The sequence below is a fragment of the Hypomesus nipponensis genome, chromosome 13 (genome assembly GCF_054491055.1).
Source record: "Hypomesus nipponensis isolate SF chromosome 13, ASM5449105v1, whole genome shotgun sequence".
NCBI classification, from domain to species: Eukaryota; Metazoa; Chordata; class Actinopteri; order Osmeriformes; family Osmeridae; genus Hypomesus; species Hypomesus nipponensis.
In genome coordinates this window covers 17,082,758-17,102,500 of record NC_140373.1, presented here as the reverse complement: position 1 = coordinate 17,102,500, position 19,743 = coordinate 17,082,758, and the positions used below count along the sequence as shown (strand labels likewise).

The 19,743-nt window shown below is 45.7% G+C and overlaps 1 protein-coding gene across 1 annotated transcript in view; it reads right to left on the bottom strand.

Moving 5' to 3' along the window:
* The window catches only part of nrxn1a (neurexin 1a), a 57,291-nt gene that overhangs the window by 13,391 nt on the left and 24,157 nt on the right, over positions 1-19,743 (bottom strand). The window contains exons 6-16 of the mRNA XM_084670053.1: positions 18,536-18,607; positions 18,100-18,324; positions 13,636-13,783; positions 12,560-12,690; positions 12,104-12,356; positions 9,925-10,128; positions 8,751-8,777; positions 5,754-5,876; positions 4,393-4,774; positions 3,647-3,837; positions 507-680 (exon numbers count right to left, since the gene is read on the bottom strand). Coding sequence (XP_084526179.1) covers positions 507-680; positions 3,647-3,837; positions 4,393-4,774; positions 5,754-5,876; positions 8,751-8,777; positions 9,925-10,128; positions 12,104-12,356; positions 12,560-12,690; positions 13,636-13,783; positions 18,100-18,324; positions 18,536-18,607 — 1,930 coding nt within the window. The remainder of the gene's footprint in view (positions 1-506; positions 681-3,646; positions 3,838-4,392; positions 4,775-5,753; positions 5,877-8,750; positions 8,778-9,924; positions 10,129-12,103; positions 12,357-12,559; positions 12,691-13,635; positions 13,784-18,099; positions 18,325-18,535; positions 18,608-19,743) is intronic.

The window sequence follows — 19,743 nt, the reverse complement described above, 5'->3', positions numbered from 1 at the left end:
TGGTTACTACGGCCACCAGGAGAGAACAGGTCAGCGCTGGGTCAGCCCTGACCCTGGATCCCTGGGACCCACACAGCACTGACACAGTGGGGGAGGAAACACACACACACACACACACACTCACACACGCACACGTGCGCACACAGAGTGATCTACCTTTCAAGTCAGCTTTCATCAATGCAACTTTTGTCAGCCAAACAAAAAAAAAACAAGCAAAATAAGTTAGATGGTTAGTAAAAGCAGACAGATGCCAGTGAAATCCATTTAGATAGATAGAGAGGGAGAGAGAGAGAGATAAAGAAAGAGTCAGGAAAAGAGAGTGAATGACAGAAAATGGTATGTCTGAAACTGTGGCTAGCTGGGGGAAGCAAAATGGGGGCAAACAAACAAGTAAAAAGAAAAAAATAATAAAAATGCCTGTTATGCAGTGGCATGAGGTCAGGTCCTGGTTTAGCTGTGTGTGTACAGAGTGTGTGTGTGAGTGTGTGTGTGTGTGTGAGTCTCACCTTCACAGCCTCTCTCCACCTGTCCCGTGGTTGCTATGGCATCCGCTAACAGGTCAGGAAGACGTCCATTGAGGTCCACTGTTGCCAGGCAACCCTGGAACCCCTCCCGGGAGTGAACGAGCTTGGGCAAATCCTTGTACATCTCCTTGGCCACGCCCCCTACATAAAGGTCACCTATGGGAGCAAGGACAGCGTGAGTGACAGTTTCATGGGGCAATACGGAGCCATATTGAAGATGGGCTGTCCAGCTGCTATTTACTAGATGTTCTAAACTACATGTGTGGGTTGGTCTCAGTGCGTGTTGGGGTCAGAGTTTGGGTCAGGGAGAGGGATAACAGACAGAAACAGTGTGCCAGCTGAGACACTGGTGGAACACTTGCAAAATGACATGAATTTGGTGTCTTGCTCACTCAATTCATCTGGAAGACCGGCTTCACCATGTGGGTGGAATAATTGCACAGTTGAGTAAGTGGCTGGTACCTCTAATCAATCAGTTGTCCAACAGTACAAAATACGATGTGTGAAAATATGTTAGTACGCTAACTATGCAGGGATTTAAAACAACCTAAATTCACGAGGCTGAGATGGAAGTTCACCGACATAGAGATCCCCGTCCAGAAAGGCATCGTCATGCAGCCAGTCTTTCTACTCCAGCTCGGGCTGTTGGCAGACTAATTGAATGCGTACTGTCTCAGACAGGAACTGTGTACAGTATGGTGTGATGAACCTGGTGTCCTATCAGCGACACGTCCGGATGTTGTCATATAGAGTGCCTGCTGTGGAAAGACAGAGCCTATATCCTTGTTGAGAGACCACTTGTTTTTAATGCATGAATTCAATCACTCAATCAATCCCTCAATTACGGTCTGGAGGGCATTTAATCTACATATTTAGAATAAGTTTGCAAATTCTCCAAATATTGCCTAAGGTGAGAGTTTGATGAAAACAACGCATTTTGTACCAATGTCTGTACATTTTGGTCAAAGTAAATATTCATACGATTAAATGACCTAGATTGACATGCATTTGTCTCCCAAAAATAATAAAAGATTATGTGTTTCCACTGAACCCCCAGTGCCTGGTCCCAACACAAGCTCTTCTCCTGTCTGGCCCCCCAATGGTGGAACCAGCTCCCCACCTCCATCAGGGACACTGACTGTCTCTCCACCTTCAAGAAAAGGCTCAAGACACACTTGCTCCGGGAGTACAATGGTACTTAGGAATGCTTGGCTGGACCTGATGTTAGTTTCCTCCAGGATCACAATGGCTCTTGTTGGTTAGTTGTAACAGTTTTAAATTCTTGTACTCGCTGTAAACTATTTTACTGTTGCTTGTTTTTCTACAGGTTCTGTACACTCTTGCACTTTTTGAGTTTCATGTTGTTTAATTGTAACTTGTTTAACTGCATGCTCTTATGGTTCTTCCCTTTGGCACTTATTTGGTTTTTCACAATGTATGCTTCATGTTTTGGCTGCTCACAATGTTTCGGGGCTATCTTGTTGTTATGATCAGTGACCTATGCTCTTTTGAAAAGCTCTCTCTTGGAAGTCGCTTTGGATAAAAGCGTCTGCCAAATGAATAAATGTAAATGTAAATGAAGGAGGATCCGGTTCTGAGCCAAGGCAACACTGTAGACACGAGTGACTTACCCTCTTGTGTTGCAAACAATCTGAACATTTACACAAAGCAAACTCACGCGATGCACATTGCCTATTGCTCTATAAATGAATGTGCTTGGTTGACTGGTTGATGACCTTTATTTGAATTGTGGTTTTGGGGCAGGACTGCTCTAATGCATCGCTCTTCCTCCAGACACATCCTCCCAACACCCCGATCTTTCCACATCCTCTGGACGCTAACACACCTTCCCCCCTATTTTGACGATCTGAAACGCAAGTATCAAAACGCAAAGCGCAAGTAACTTTGTGGGCGTGACTTCAGCTTGGTTGTTATTTTGACGGCGGGATAAATGACTTTGCGCCTGGCGCAAATCTAGAAAGGGTTGGTCTGAAGTAGCTACATTACTAATGGGTGTGGTTTGGGCGTAACGTGCAATAAACCAATCAGAGCATCATCTCACATTCCCTTTAAGAGCAGCGCTTGTTCCATAGCGAATTGCTATTATAACGGCGGATTTGCCAGGCGCACGCCAGCGGTTCACAGCCGAGGAGATCGACGTTGTCGTCAGGGCCGTAAAAGATAGAGAAGTGACATTGTATGAGAAAGGCAGAGCAGTTTTCTCATTGCACTAAATTGCCCACTCATGTTACTCATTCAAATTATTATTCTTATTTTTACATATATTTAGTTTTTTAAATTGTTATATTTTAAAATGGTTTAGTTCTTAGAATTAGTTTAAGTAATGTACTTAATTTATACCAGCATATGTTTATTGTTTGCACCTTCCTACCACAGCAAATCGCGTATTTGTGTAACATAAGCTTCATGGCGAATAAACCGAATTCTGATTCTGATGGGCATGGGAGAAGAAACCTAACCAAATTAGCTTCGGTTAAACAGTCATGGGAGGAAATTGCCACCGTTGTTACAAATGAAGTTCACATACATAGACATTTCTTATAAACATCTTTTTATAATCATTGAAGAAATGTAACACGCCATAAATCAAAACAAAGTAACTTAGCTTCGCAGAAAGAAGACCCTGGCCTCGCCAGCAGTGCGCACGGACCAAGCTTGCGCCCTTAAAATAGCATCAGAATATTACGCCATTGACTTTAAACCACGTTTTTCCCGGTCGGTGGCGGAATTGTTTTTCGGAAACTGCAAAATAGCACCAGGGAACGTTTGCACCGGAACACGCCTCCTTTTTCGCTGAACCGCCCACGGGAGCGCAAAGTCATTTCGACGTGCGTCTGTGGAGGGAAAAGTCGCCTTTGCGTCGAGTGCAAACTAGGATTGACACTTGCGTCGTTGACTAAGTCAATTGCGCTGGGTGCAAGATAGGGCCCCTAATGTGGTATGAAAAGTATCAAATGGTTGGAGCCGGACTAGTTTGACAGCTTAATACACTAATGTGGCAGATACATTTTACAGAGGGTGTGAGAGAGAGAGAGAGAGAGAGAGAGAGAGAGAGAGAGAGAGAGAGAGAGAGAGAGAGAGAGAGAGCGCGGTTCACACACCCTTCAGGTCCAGGTTCTTGGCCCCCATGGTGGTCTGGGTGGTGACCTTGGTGTCGATCTTGACGGTGTGCAGGTTGTTGGTGTCTCTGGAGATGAGGACGTTGTGCCAGTGGTTGTCGTTGAGGGGCGTGTTGGAGTTTCCTTTGATGAGGTGGGCCCCATTGCCCAGATCAGAGATGTAGTGCAGGTAACTGACACACACACACACACACACAGACACAGGTTAGATCATTCCTCATGCTAAACATGACCGCCACATTGGAAGTCTCCTGGGTATCTGGGTGTAGTGTGTCTTTCAGGGAGGTAAGAATAACAAACAATGTTAAGATAGACATACATTCATCAAATGCTAGGATAACAAATGGTCTTTGAGTCTGGTGCATCTACATTATATATACAATTGTGTAACGATGATTTCTAAAAGGAAATAATTGTCGGTACCCAAAGAAGAACTTAGATGCTTCCTTAGAGAATTGATGACAGATGTTTGACTACTATACTAACAAATTGTACAGAAAAGAACTAAACACATGGTGAAGTGATGTATAGACTTTAGGTGAGTGTGTTTGTGTATTCATATATCCAATATATGTCTTTGTGTGTGCTTACAAGAGTGTGTGTGTATCAGAGAGAGAGTGTGTGTCAGAGAGTGTGTGTCAGAGAGAGAGTGTGTGTCAGAGAGAGAGTGTGTGTGTCAGAGAGAGAGTGTGTGTCAGAGTGTGTGCGTGTGTGTGCAGTCTCCTCACCCTTTGACCAGCTCCACCACGATAAAGTCATTCCCGTCCCCCCGGTTGAAGAGGATGAGCCCATCAGGTGAGGTGGTCTTGAACTGCAGGAACAGGTGCATGGAGTAGTAGGCCTGCAGCGTGGGCAGGGTCACGAAGCTGGAGCGCGAGCGGAAGGTCACGGGGTCGGCCACGATGCTCTTGTAGCCGATGACGGCGTTGAGCTCGCAGTAGTCGATGTCCCCGTTCTTGCAGAGGTCGATGTAGGGCATGCCGTTGAGGGTGAGGCCCTGGAGGTGCCCAATGAAGTTGGACGGCACAGCCGGCATGAAGCGCTTCTCCGTGACGATGCCCGTCTCCACGTTGTGGAACTCCAGCTGGGTGTGGTCTCCCGCCATCTGACCTGGGGGGGCATGAGGACAGGGGGGGGGGGGGGTTTCAAGACAAATGGTGGGGTGTAATATTAACAAATGATCAGAAACTGGACATTATAATACATTTTATTAATAATTACTGGTATATATATATATATATATACACTCAGGGGTGTAAAGTAGCTAACTGCAAATGCTCTCGTTATTGTAATTGAGTAGTTTTGTATTGTATGGGAAATTGTACTTTATTGTAATAAAAAATGGTTGTAGGGTAAACATGTTGGGTAAATAGCTCCTTAAAGCGGCTGCCTAAACAACCATGTTAGCTACGGCGGTCATAGAGGAGATAACAATATTACGATGCTTCAAAACTACAACATCCATGGGCGCACTGTGACAACTATTAGAACTGAAAGACATGAAGGACAATAGGGGCACCGTGACTGCCTTCCAAAGCCAGTTGAAATATCTGCATTCAAGAACTCTGCCTCCAATTTGAAGAAATGTACGTTTAACTTAGTTGTATTAATCCCATGGCTTGCCAGAGGAATGAGCTTTGGCCAGCTTGCTTGAAATCTGTGTAACGCAAAGGCCACCCAGGAGAGCTTATTGATTCTGTCTGAAAGACTGCCACTAAAAGGAACAGTAATGACAATGTGGGAGCTAAGTGCATTTGTAATGACCATGATGGGGGGGGGGAACACGTATTAAAAAATACTCTCTATTCTGAGTACTTATAAACAGCTACTCTTTTAAATAAGACGCTTTTAGGAGAGTTTTGTTTTTGGAAGTAACGGTGCTTTAACTTGAGTAGGATGTTTCACTACTCTTTACACCCCTGATCAAACGATCAAATGATGTGATTAACTCCTAGACTAGACGGTGCACACGCCTCAATCAAGGTGAATAGTGTTGGACGGGGAAGAGTCTGAACGGTTGCTGCGCTCTGAGTAAAGCAGATCAAAGAGTTTCCTGAAGGGGGGGGGGTGTTGATGTTTCCATGGTTACCGTCAATGGGCTGCAGGTCGTCGACGGTGAGTTTGAGGCTCTTGCCTCGTCGGACGACACGCACAGTGTGCCACTCGTTATCGTTCAGGCCCGTCCCCGCAAAGATGGTCTCTGGTCCCTTACCTACACACAGCCCAGAGCACCATTAACACACACACACAGACCAGGGGGAGAGAGAGAGAGAGAGAGACACTGCAGAAAGAGGGGGAGAGATGGGGGGGTGAAGATGGAAAGAGAGAGAGGAACAGAGTGAGAGAGGCAGGGAAGGAGAGAGAGAGAGAGAGAGATGGAGGGAAGAAGAGAGGAACAGAGTGAGGGAGGGAGGGAAGGAGAGAGAGAGAGGGAGAGATGGAGGGAAGAAGAGAGGAACAGAGTGAGAGAGGCAGGGAAGGAGAGAGAGAGGGGTGTGACGAAAGAGAGTTATAGATCCTGCATGTAGAGACAGAGATGGAACAAAAACAGGAAGATAGAGAGTGAAAGAGAAAAGAGAGAGGGACAGATTTGAAGAGAGAGATGTGCTATATATATCATATATGAAGAGAGAGATGTGCTATATATATCATATATGAAGAGAGAGAGATAGAACAGATTCAGTATAAAGAGAGGGAGACATAATGAGGGACAGATATATATGAAGAGAGAGAAAGAGAAAAAAGACGCAGAGAAAAGAGTGGGAGTAGAAGGGATGGGCAAAGTGACAGACTGAGAGTCAAAGGATGACAGGGGAAGATAATGAAGATGGAGAGAGATGGAGAGAAAGTGAAACAGAGGGGAGGAGGACCAGAAACTGCAGAAGGAACATCAGCATATTGTAATATGCACTCGCTCAGTCACTCTCTCCACACGCGCGCACACACACAGAAAAGCCAACACGTCACTTCCACACCCACAGACACCAAATGATACCAGCCAACACAAAGCTATGTGATGCAATCTGCCGTGCGTTGTGATTCAGAGCCGTCCCACGCTGGGAAGATCCATCTGTTCTGTAAAGTCACGCGTCCCCGCGGCTCCCATGAGTGTTCCCAGCCCGACCACACGGTGGCGCCAGAGACCTGGAGCTGTCCGTGGTGCTGAACTGTCCGTGGTGCTGAACTGCAGCAGCACATCCTGTCATACCTCACTCATCCCCGGCTCCGCCGCTACCCTCCTCTCTCCTTGCTTTTTCCTTTCCCCTCCATCCCTCTCCTTCCCCCACTCTCCCTCTCTGTGGCTGACTGCACATATTAGACACCCTGTCCATCCTCACATCCCAGGGTGAGCCCCCTCAGCAGGGCACCAGTGGGGGCTGGGCATCTGTTAATACTGACCTATACAGAGTAATGAGGGGGCCAAAGACTCACAAACCAGGCCTATTCTGCTGTGGAAAATGTCAAGGATTGACACTCACACACACAAACACAAACAGGACAAATTAATGAACTCACAATAGCAATGGGGGGGGGAGTGAGTGTGTGTGTGTTTGTGTACGTACGTATGTGAGACGTGTGTATTCAGCGTTCAGACCACAGATCTCCCCTGAGTAGACTCAGCTGTGCTTTGGGCATGGGCGTCTCATCCTGTTACCATGGATCACTGCCCACAAGTATGTATGTGTGTGTGTGCACGTGTGTGAGCACATGTGTGTGTGTGCGTGTCATGTGTGTGTGTGTGTGTGTGTGTGTGTGTGTGAGTGTGTGTTTGTAACAGTGTAACTGATGGGGTGAATGGGCTGATGTGAGAATGAAGCAGTGATCCATGTCAACCTGAGATCATGGAACACACACACACACACACACAGACGTGGAGGTGGGCCTCTAGGGTCAGCAGTAAAAGCCGAGAGGTGTCACTGTAAGCGGAGAGCTTTTGTCCACTGATGTGGATGAAATAAAAGAGATTGTTTTCAAACGTGTCTTCTCCACACACAACAGGAACCTCTCTGCATTCATTGGTAGAACCTATGGACAGCAGGAGGAAAAGGACCCATTTCCGAAAGAATTTCTGAACACAAATATTCCACAAAGTGACATGAATACTTCACATGTCTGCTCGCACATAGTGCTTGACTATCAGGAAGTGTACTTTATGCACAACCCTGTCTCCAAACGCAATAAAAAAAAAAAAAAAGCAAATGTATAATTCATTGTTTGCGCTCGCCTACAGAGCCTGAATGCTGATCCACTCATTGAGCTTGCTCTTCATAGGGTTAGCAACAGCGGCACGGCTAGCTGGGTTTCTATAGCAACCGGAGTCGTCCATTTTGGTTCCTCCGCACCGTCACGGAGACGAGTCTTTGTGGTCGTGAGGAAGTCCACGTGAGAGGATTAGACCTCTGAAGAGCCTTCGCTCCCCTCACGTCACACATACAGTCACACACACCCTCGCTCTCACACTCGCAAACAAACAAAGGCGTCAGATAGACGTGGAGATGAGGGATGAGGGGGAGAGAGAGAGAGCGGGATAAAGAGTTTCTTTTGTTTCCAGTGTGAAGGAGAGATAATTACCCAGCTGTCCCGAGTAGTGGCTCAGCCAATCTCTGCATGGATATTCCCCACCTCTCACACATCCCTCGCTCCTCTCCTCTCTTTACTCCTCCCATCCCTCTCACATCCCTTCATCCCTTTTCCTCAGCAACACTCTCGCTCGCTCCCTGTCTCCCCCTCCTCCCTCCTTCCTCTCTTCCTGCTTCTATTTCACTCACTAAAATGGCCGACGAGGAAAACCCTGGCTCTCAGCAAAATAACCCCAGCCCTGCAGAATAACAAAGTAGACACACGCTGACACACACACACACACACTCAGATACACAAACACACACACACACAACTGCGCACAAGCATATATTCTGACATGGACCAAAAAAACTAAATGTCAGACATTCACATGGAGGCAGAGAGACAAAAACACACCCACAGAAAACCCACGCTCACTCACCCACACACCCACACACCCACATTCACACACACACACACACACACACACGCTGCAAGAGTTTAGGTGAGATGGAGTGTGACTTACTGGCAGTACAGTTAATCCTGATACAGTCTGGAGGGAGAGCAGAGCAGAGGGTTAACACTGCACAAATACACACTCCACGCACTGGGGACACACACACTGACACACCTCCTGCACACACGCTGAGAAAACACTCTCCCTTAACTCCAGTCAGCAAAGTAGGGGAGGTTCATAGATCATATGCCAACCAGGGCAACTGCCAATTTGGCCTCAACCAATAGGGTATTACAGTTGAAAAATCTGCGGAAGGGATTGGTGGACCTTTTAGAGAGGCAACGCCTCATAATTAGCTGAAGGAGAGTGCAAGGTCTCAGCGCGAGTGTCTTGTCATTGGCTGCTCTGGTCTAAATGACAGTCTCAGTAACCAATCATAATCATCAGGAGACTGAGGTGGGTGTGTCTGTCTGTCTGAAGACAGCAAAAAACACATCCCATCATTTTGTCAGAAAGACTCACAGCAGCAAATCTAGCCCACTGTGGAGCAGAGGCTCATGGGAGCTGGGGTATCCCATGATGCCTTGGTGTGTCATGTGGCGTCAACCACAGCAGAAACGCGGCTGCAGACCACCAGAGACCTACGTGTGCACCCTGCATAAGAGAGAGAGAGAAAGAGAGACGGAGGGAGAGAGAGAGATAGATAGATATAGAGAGCAGTGGAGAGAGAAAGAGAGGGAGGGAGGGAGAGAGAGATGGAGAGAGAGAGAGAGAGAGAGAGAGAGAGAGAGAGAGAGAGAAAAGAGAGAGAGAGAGAGAGAGAAAAGGAGAGAGAGAGAGAAAAGAGAGAGAGAGAGATGCACAGGTCTTCTGGGAGTGAGCAGAGAATGCAGTCTCTGGCTTGACCCTCTGTTCAACAGACAGACAGACAGACAGACAAACAGATAGAGAGACAGACATACAGACAGACAGAACAGGAACACTAATGTGTGTGATCATCAGACTAGCTGTGTATTGTAATCAGTAAGTATGAGGTATGCAGATGATGCATCTATATGTATGTACTGTTTGGACTGTATTTGGGTACATGTGAATGTGGGTTGGACCCTATGTGTGTCTGCGTGCGTGACTATATGTGTCTGTAAGAGTGTGTGCGTATGTGTGTGTATGAGTGTGTGCATGTGTGCATGTGTGTATGAGTGTGTGTGTGTTTGTGTGTGTATGGGTGTGTGTGTGTGTTTACCTAGGTTGACAGTGAGTCGAACGCGTCCTCCGTCCAGCTCCAGGCGAAGTGTGTCTGCCGAATTTCGTGAGGTGGTTGCCATGAGAACTCCATAGGCCCTCTGGGATCGAAACCGTAGCGACACATCCTCCGCCTCTGTGTGCATCGCCACGGGCAACTGCACCTTCATAAACTTACTGCCGTCATAGGACAGGATGGTAGCATCTAGAGACAGAACAAGGGGGATGCAAACAGACAGACAGACAGACGGACAGACAGACAGACAGTGAAAAAACTGTTTGAGTTAAGTAGTGAAAGAGGGAGAAATAAAATGAGAGCGAGCGAGAGTGAAAGATAGACGGAAAGAGAGAGTGAGATAGAGGGAGAGGTAGATCGGTATCTGTAGCAGACTCTGGTGTCAGACGTGACATATTTAGGTGATTTCCAGTTAGAGTTTATCATCCAATCATTTATGGTCTTGTTCATTACCTCTGTCCCCTTCTCTCTGCATGGCCAATCCCTGGCCAGATCTGTTTACTACTGCCAACAGACCTTTTATTGGCCAATTACATTCAGAGCTAGACACATTCTCGCTTCTCTCACCCTCCCACCATCTCTCTTTTCCTTCTTCCCTCTCTCCACCGCTCTCTGCCCCGCCCCGCCCTCCACCTTTCCACTCTCCCTCTTCTTGGCAGCTCCTCTCCCTTCCCCTCGGACACTGTCTTCTTCACTCTCCTTTCCCTGCTCTCTCTCCCTCCGCCGTGCCCACCCTCCCTCCCTCTCCTGCCTGCTCTCTCTCCGCCCACTCCATCTCTGTTTCCGTGGGAGACTGTTGGGGCCCTGGTGAAAACAAGAGACCAGGAAGAGAGGGAGGCCTCATGCATACTGATGAGCTCGGAGAGAGAGAGCGAGAGAGCGAGAGAGCGAGGTGGAGTGTGTGAATGTGTGAATGTGTGCGTGTGTGCGTGCGTGTGTGCGTGCAATGGCAGAAGGGAGTGTATTTAAGAAACAACAGAGGAGTGTTCAGTAAAGCGAGAGAGCGAGGAGGGAAAACAGGGAGCGCGGCAGATAGAGAGACAGAGAGAAATAGAGAGGGAGAGAGAAAGTGGGGAAGAGAGACGGAAGGGGAGAGATGTAGAAAAAGGATGGTGAGACAGCTAAAGAGGAAAAGCAGAGAGACCTCTTGGCTAAAATGCAAATTAAACCTCATTAACTGGAAGAAATAAATGGTGGCTGGCCTGTTATATCACAGATAACACACACATGCTCATACATACATACATACACAATCCTAAACTTAAAGAAGGCTGCTGACTCCATCTTAGCACCTGACTCACTACCTCACAGAGGAGGAGGGGGGAGGAAGGGGGTAGAAAGGGGAGAGTGAGGAGGAGAGAGTACTATAGGTGGATAGGAGGAGAGAGAGAGCTGTAGGTAGGTAGATGGAGAGAAAGGGGGAGAGAGAGTGATGTATGTAGGTAGATGGAGAGAGAGAGAGAGAGAGAGAGAGAGAGAGAGAGAGAGAGAGAGAGAGAGAGAGAGAGAGAGAGAGAGAGAGAAGCTTACCAAGAATGTTTTTGCTGAGATATGTCCTTGTGACAGATTTTTACTAAAGAACGCTGAGTTAGACGGTTGGCCATTTTAGTTTATTATAGAAGGGGAAAAGATAGAAAGAGAGAGATAGAAAGACAGGAAGAGAGAAAGAGTGAAACCGCAGGTAGAAGGCGTAAACATGGCCAATCACTCCCTCCATCTGTTTCTCCATCTGGTCTCCCTTTAATTCACTGAACTACCAGTTAGCGACCCCTACACACACACACAACATACACTTCAGATGTATATCATACAAAGGCATCCTCACACATCTGAAGTCTTTATGTTGGTATGTATGAGTGTCTCAGTGCCTCTCATTTGCAGTATGTAAACTGTATATCTAGCAGCAATACCATTAACTATCACAGAGCAAAATAATTGTTCTTATCCTTAATATTGAATCTCCTGGTAGAGCATGAGTTCTGGGCCTCAAGTAGGACAATAAACACAACTAATAACATTTGCGTCGTCCACCCCCGGCTCTACCTATTCTTCCCTCCATCCTCCTTCTGTCTTTCCTCCATGTTCCCCCCCCCCCCCCACCTTCACCCCTCTCTACCCCCCCTCCCTCACCTCTCTCACAGGACCACCTCTACCCCCCCCTCACCTCTCTCGCAGGATCGCCCCAGGTAGCCAGTGCCGGAGCAGTCGCAGACGTAACGGTTCCAGCCCTCCCTGCAGATGGCGCTGTGCTGGCAGGGGTTGGACAGGCACTGCTTGGGAGCCTCCCTGGAGCAGGAGGGCTTCACCCCCACGGCCCGCTGGGCCTCAGCCAGCCTCCGGATGTCTTTACTCTGCCCGTCCACAAACAGGTCCCGCACACAGCCCACGTAGCCGTAGTTCAGCAGCGCCGTCCACACCTACACACACACACACACACACACACACACATATTATTGTTATGTTTTGTTGGTATTTACAAACACACATCTTCTCACATGAATATCCACTCATTGGTTTTATTTTCTAACACATTAATATATTCTCAGATGTTATACGCATTAGACACCTGCGAAGACACACACACACACACACACACACACACACACACACACACACACACCTCAGTGGGGAATATGAGTCCGGCCCGGTCCTCAGGCAGCCCCCCCAGGTACAAGGTGTCGTCCAGGTCCAGGATCTCACTGTCTCCAGGAGCAGTGTAGGCCGTACGCACAGAGTTCACCGAGATGGTTCCTGAACACACACACACAAATGCAGGACATTTGGAAGAGAACATTTAACTACACAGGCAAGTAGCCTGTCCAATCATTGCTTTCGGTCCAAACACAATGATTGGTTGTGCTTATTACAGTGCTTATTACAGTCCTGGGATGGCCACAGATATTTAGTTTTATTGTGAGACCATTTGATTTATTGATTGCTATCAATAAGTGAAGTTTATTTAAGAAAACATGACAATAAGTGCTTTTCAAAGACCTATCCTAGCTTTAAAGGAAGCAATGTAAAACATATTTTTCTTTTTTCAAAACAAGGGGAAACAGTTATCAAAGAATTGTAATGTAAAAGGGTAAATAGTAATTATACATAATACTTTTTTTAATCTCCACCATGATGTCAAATGGTTTTTTTCAAGCTTCCATTGTATCATAAGATACTTCAGGCATTTTACATTACATTCACTTTCTGACTGTGAGGTCCTTTCATTTATGTGACATGTTTCTGTACAGTGCGTTCATTTAAAATACTTCTTTCACACGGACTGGAACTTGATTGTGTACAATACTTATATATGAGCTAAATGTATTCCTTTTTTCATATATCAATTAGTTTGAATGGTTATAAGAATATTTTTGTAAATATTTGGTAAGTATATTAAAGATCTAACCAACCATGTACTGTAACCAACTAACTAAGGCCAGTAAGAATGTAGGAAGGAATGTGGGACATCACTCTGAGTAATCATATTCTCCTTTTAGAGATAATAATGACTGTGTTCTGAGGATGCTGGAGTCACTTCAGTTCCTAAGGAGATTTAAAAAGTTCAAATCACCACAAAAGTGGGCTTTTCTCACACAACATCCTCCTCATAGTCCTGATAATTATCATCCTCATAACTCTATTCATGAGGACCATTGGTTCCCCAGCCCCCCCGTCCTCGTTGCTGGGGTCCAGAGCTACCTGATCGTCCGTCCCTCTGGAAGTCCACATGGTACCACTCTCCGTCGTTGACCTTCTTGTCGATGGCCCTGGTCTTGGTGGTGCCTGAGCCCATGTCCAGCAGCAGGTACAGGTGGCCGTCCAGCATCTCGATGGCAAAGAAGTCCACCTGCAACATGGCCGACAGCAACCCCAACAGCAACGTAAACACCACGTTGGGGGGTTTAGGCAGGATGACTCAGTAGTTGATCCTGAGGGTTTATTAGCGAGTACAGACACGTCATCTTTGGCGGTACGTAAAATACTTTCTGCCTGGGAAACCCAACACAAGTTTCAAATGCAGTTGTCATTTGAGTATAAGTACAGGACATTGGAATTCTTGGTGCAAAGTCCTCTCGACAGTTCCTTATCAGGCTAACTTAAATCTTGTGGGTTCTAAATTGTCAATTTAAAAATAAATGTTTGTTAATTATATGTGTAAACTGCTATGTCTAATATGCAAAGTCATATCTAATAACTAAAATAACATAAGTGACAGAAAGCTACAATATCTATCCTTGCCACTTGTAGAAAGACAGAACCCAACCAGGAGGCTGAGGAGGGAAAGATAATCCTGCGTTCTAAACCCTGGCCTGAGTGAATATTCGATTCTGATCCTGGATCAGGGGGTTTCACCTGTCCTGGATCAGGAGGTTTCACCTGTCCAGGATCAGGAGGTTTCACCTGTCCTGGATAAGGAGGTTTCACCTGTCCTGGATCAGGTGTTTCACCTGTCCTGGATCAGGTGTTTCACCTGTCCTTGATCAGGTGTTTCACCTGTCCTGGATCAGGAGGTTTCACCTGTCCTGGATCAGGTGTTTCACCTGTCCTGGATCAGGTGTTTCACCTGTCCTGGATCAGGAGGTTTCACCTGTCCTGGATCAGGTGTTTCACCTGTCCTGGATCAGGAGTTTCACCTGTCCTGGATCAGGAGGTTTCACCTGTCCTGGATCAGGAGGTTTCACCTGTCCTGGATCAGGAGGTTTCACCTGTCCTGGATCAGGTGTTTCACCTGTCCTGGATCAGGTGTTTCACCTGTCCTTGATCAGGTGTTTCACCTGTCCTGGATCAGGAGGTTTCACCTGTCCTGGATCAGGTGTTTCACCTGTCCTGGATCAGGTGTTTCACCTGTCCTGGATCAGGAGGTTTCACCTGTCCTGGATCAGGTGTTTCACCTGTCCTGGATCAGGAGTTTCACCTGTCCTGGATCAGGAGGTTTCACCTGTCCTGGATCAGGAGGTTTCACCTGTCCTGGATCAGGTGTTTCACCTGTCCTGGATCAGGTGTTTCACCTGTCCTGGATCAGGTGTTTCACCTGTCCTTGATCAGGTGTTTCACCTGTCCTGGATCAGGAGGTTTCACCTGTCCTGGATCAGGTGTTTCACCTGTCCTGGATCAGGAGGTTTCACCTGTCCTGGATCAGGTGTTTCACCTGTCCTGGATCAGGAGTTTCACCTGTCCTGGATCAGGAGGTTTCACCTGTCCTGGATCAGGAGGTTTCACCTGTCCTGGATCAGGTGTTTCACCTATCCTGGATCAGGAGGTTTCACCTAGGATCCTGAAGTGTAAAAGCTCAGAGCGTTTCCTTGTCACAATTCCATGTCAGGTCATGTCTGTGTAACTATGGAGGTTTTTAAGGGACAAAACTAAATATATAAATAATTAATCAATAATTATGTAATTATATGCATGAACACATATCTAATTATATTATAAAAATGTTTAAATAAATGTATAATTATATAATTTGAATTGACACCATACATAAATAAATCACAAGTTAAACAAGACACTAAATGTACAAATGTTAAATGTATTTGTGCATTGATAACTTTATATATATATTGTGTGTATATATATATATTCATATATTTACAAATGTTTTAATTCAATTGTATATTTATTTATTTATTTAGTCTACTAATTAATTTATTTCCATATGTATTTATTTATACAATGATCTAACTTGCTGCAGATGAATGAATCTGTCAATTTTATCCATCAAAGTCAGGGGGCAGGCTTCAACTGCAGGGATTTATTGATACTGACAAGTGTACGGCATCAATCACACATGAAGATAAATATTACTGCAAACCTACATGGATCATCAGTGAAATTTAAAATACTCCAGAAAATAAAGTATTCACTTTTACTTCTTGTGTTTCTTCTTAGCTAACCAGAATTTATTTAATGAAGAAAACACATTGAAACAAGCTGATTCAAACTACTATGCAAGTATTGTCACTCAACACTGTTTATCTCATCTAGTAGTATCTGTGTTGGAATAGTCTTATGAAAGTGACTGTATGCTCAAATAATGTAAATAAATGTAAGATGTATTCTTCAGAAAACTGCCTAGCATAACGTTTGCTGAAAATGTGTTTTGATGAATTGCAAGTTTACAACTGATACCTTTGTAAATGGCTATATCTAAAGGTTGACTTTCAAGACTTTTAGTTTCTGCAGACTTACTTTACCAGCACCTCGAGTCACCTCTCGTCTATTCACTGGAAGAAAATGTTGTGGGTCCTTTCCATAAAAATGTCTGTTTCAAACACGTATAAATGATTGGATGGCATCACTTGCTGACCAGGAATTATGATCATGATTTGATCGTGCCTGTGTAACAGGGATAGTCACGCTGCTTGTCCTTTTACCCACTCTGGGCTTCGAGCTCAGGCTCTCTGCCCTACAAGAGTGACTACTAACCAGCTACGCCACCGAAAAGCTAGCTTCTTGCTAGTGTGGGTGCAGGGGCAGATCTAGAAAAATATTCATGGGGTGGCAAGAGGGTGGCAGGAGATTTTGAGGGGTGGCACCCCCGTGGCAGAAGTATATATGCTGATTTAATCGCAGTCATATTAATCAATGTTTATTTGGAATTAATATTTATTTGGAATGCCCCCAAATTAAGACATTTTAACTCAAAAACATAAGGCTACATTATTATGGCACATTATTAAAGCCTTAAATCAAAGATATGGAGGAAACACTGAACACAAATTTCAAAAGTGTTTTCATAGATTTATTTGCTAATCCATAATAAACTGTATCATCAAACCAAAGTTTGGACAACTTGGCCGGCTAGTAGTAGAAGAATGTGCCACAAGTTTGAGGTTTGTATGGTCCATTTTGACGAAAATTTTGAAGAAACACTGAAAATGGTGTGTATTCAAATGGCTGCTAGATTATTTCGGCATTCAGGCTGTCTACTCTTTTACCCCGGTCCCTAAATATGATACGGAGCCTGAACACAGGTACAAATATGAATGTCTGTTGAATCTCGAATATAAAACTGATTTCACCTCGGTCTCAGTCGGCGCAGTGGGGAGGGTGGTTGGAGTCGTCTAGTACTGCATTCACTTGCAGTGGGATATTAGCAGGCCCAAAATTCGCGAGCAAATTACGTTTTACGAAAAACCGCGGAATTTCAAACAGAATGCATTGGTCTGAGGCAAAATTTTAATAAGCTTTTCAACTCGTATTATGTCTGCATTCTTTTCTAAATGTTTAACCTGTATACAGAGACCATTTCCACCAGTGTAGGTAGTAGCCTAGGTCTGTGATAGCAATCAAAGGAAGTCTGTCAACCCTGAAACTGATACAGTAACGTTTACGTTAGACTTGTATAGATGTACGAGTGGGTAGGGGGGTTTGAGTGGTGTAGTGCTGCATTCACTTGCAGTGGGATGCTAGAAATTCACTCTCGCAAATGTCAGATAAGACACAACTTTTCTTTGTTTTCAAAGCTGCCAACTGGGGTGGCAGCTGGGGTGGCAAGGCTATTTTTAGGGTGGCAGTTGCCACCCCATGCCACCCCGTTAGATCCGCCCCTGCGTGGGTGGACACTTTACCAATTCACCTCCGCTACTCCTGGCAACCAGATAAAAAAAAGGACTAGTTAACAAATTAGGCTTTGCCTCAGGGTAGAATTCACCTGCTCCGTGTATTATTATCAGCACACGGCACACCACATTTGTGTTTTTTTTGTCTGTCTAACAAGTATTTGACTTCTTGGTCTTAAACATAACATGACAGCGGTATTTCTGACTGACTAGTGCACCCCTCAGAGTCTCCTGCTGAATCAGCTTTGTCCATTTTAAACACAAATCCAATCGTAGGTGGACCCAAACAGCACACTTATGTCAGATGGCTGAGCGGTGAGGGAGTCGGGCTTGTAATCAGAAGGTTGCCGGATTGATTCCCCGCCGTGCCAAATGACGTTGTGTCATTGGGCAAGGCACTTTGCCCTACTTGCCTCGGGGGAATGTCCCTGTACTTACTGTAAGTCGCTCTGGATAAGAGCGTCTGCTAAATGACTAAATGTAACTGTAATGTTCCCAACTGTGTAAAGTCAATACCGTTGACAAACGTGGGTCAACACATTGGTTCATGCATATGTGTGCGTGTCATTTCAGAGTGCCTTCAGTGACCGTGCGGTCTCACCTTCAGTGTGGGTGGCGTGCGGGGATCCTTGCGTTGCTGTTGCCGTGGTTTTCCGTGGCTGAACAGCATGAGGCCATTGGGCTCGGTGGTTCTGAAGTCGAAGGAGATAGAGCCTGCCTTCTTGGCGGTCCACTTGCTCAGTGCCACGAAGGACTCGGGTGTGTCGAAGGTCACTGGGTCCAAAGTGGCCACGCTCTCGCATTTGAACGCCACCACTCCGCTCACCTGCAGCACATGGGTGAGTTGTTACCATGTCTGTGATCAGATCATCTGTTTTTTGAGGCTATTTGTGGGACTTGACAGACTGCATTTCCTATGCTAACTAATTGGTTATGGCGGAACATACTGTCGGGTTGTACATGAACAGGAATGAACAGGTTTTCTCTGTTTGGGTAAGAGGTGTCAGTTGAGCCAGGAGGAACCAGCGTGTTCTCACCTTCATCTTAGGATCCCCAACCTTGGCCAGTCGAGAGAGCTCCAAGCGAACGTCATTGTTCTTGTACACCACCTTTGGGGTTAGGATTCAGGATTTGCGGTTTAGCACGTAGGTTTCAGGGGTCAGGGTGCAAACAGAAACGTTTTTCTTTCCCTAGCTCAAGCCCTGATCTTTACAGTGCATTGATGTTCTGTTGACCATAAGGTCCTGTTCCAACCTTTTTAGGATGCACTTTGAAAATGTACTAGCTTAATTATTAAAAAGAAGTCATCGAAAACTGTAGTAACCATATGAATTCATTTGATAAGTCCAACGTCAGATGTTCCTGTTCTGTGATCTCCAGACCTGCCAAGGGAAAAGCTAAGACTCATGTAGGTTTCAGAATCTGCCTTCCATTCTAACATTATTCAAATTGTTTTGTTCTTCCCGAGATTGGTAGAGGCGAGAGAGACTGGAGAAGCATAGAGGAGGAGGCCACTTCAGACCACTAAGATGCAGCCCCACAACTCCATTCATTTGATTTCAAGTGTTTTGGCCTCTTAGATTCGATAGAAAAACGACCCATTTTTCTCTCACACACACATTCTCTATTTCTGTCTCTAGACGTCCCTCTTTTCATGACGTTGCCTCTGTTTCTCTCCATGGGTCTGACTCTAACAAACAGTGTTCTGACTCTAAAACACAGTGTTCTGACTCTAACACACAGTGTTCTGACTCTAACACACAGTGTTCTGACTCTAACACACAGTGTTCTGACTCTAACACACAGGCCCTCATGTATGTACATTTGTAAACGTAGCGTTATCAGCGCCATGGTAACCCGCAGAAAGCGCACGCTGTGATACTTAAGTTTACGTCGTATTTACCAAACCTGCAGTTCATCGGGTAAACAGCACTTTTCTGGTTTAGCAACCCGCATTCTGGTTTACACCTGGTTTTGAGAGCCACAGAATTTTCACCGCAAAATAGAGGTGCGCTTTCACGGACGGTTTTGGTACATACCGCAAAATACATAATTAGGCACACTTCAAGCACTCCCTCCCATCTCTTTATTGGAAACTCACACTTTCACCAGAACCTACCGTGAATACACATGCATGACACGGACAGCCTGCGACAGGCAGTCTGGGCTTTTACCTCATTGCGGCATGTTTGTACATACCTCGCCATGCTTTTACGCGCAAAATGCGAAACAAATACGCCTGAAG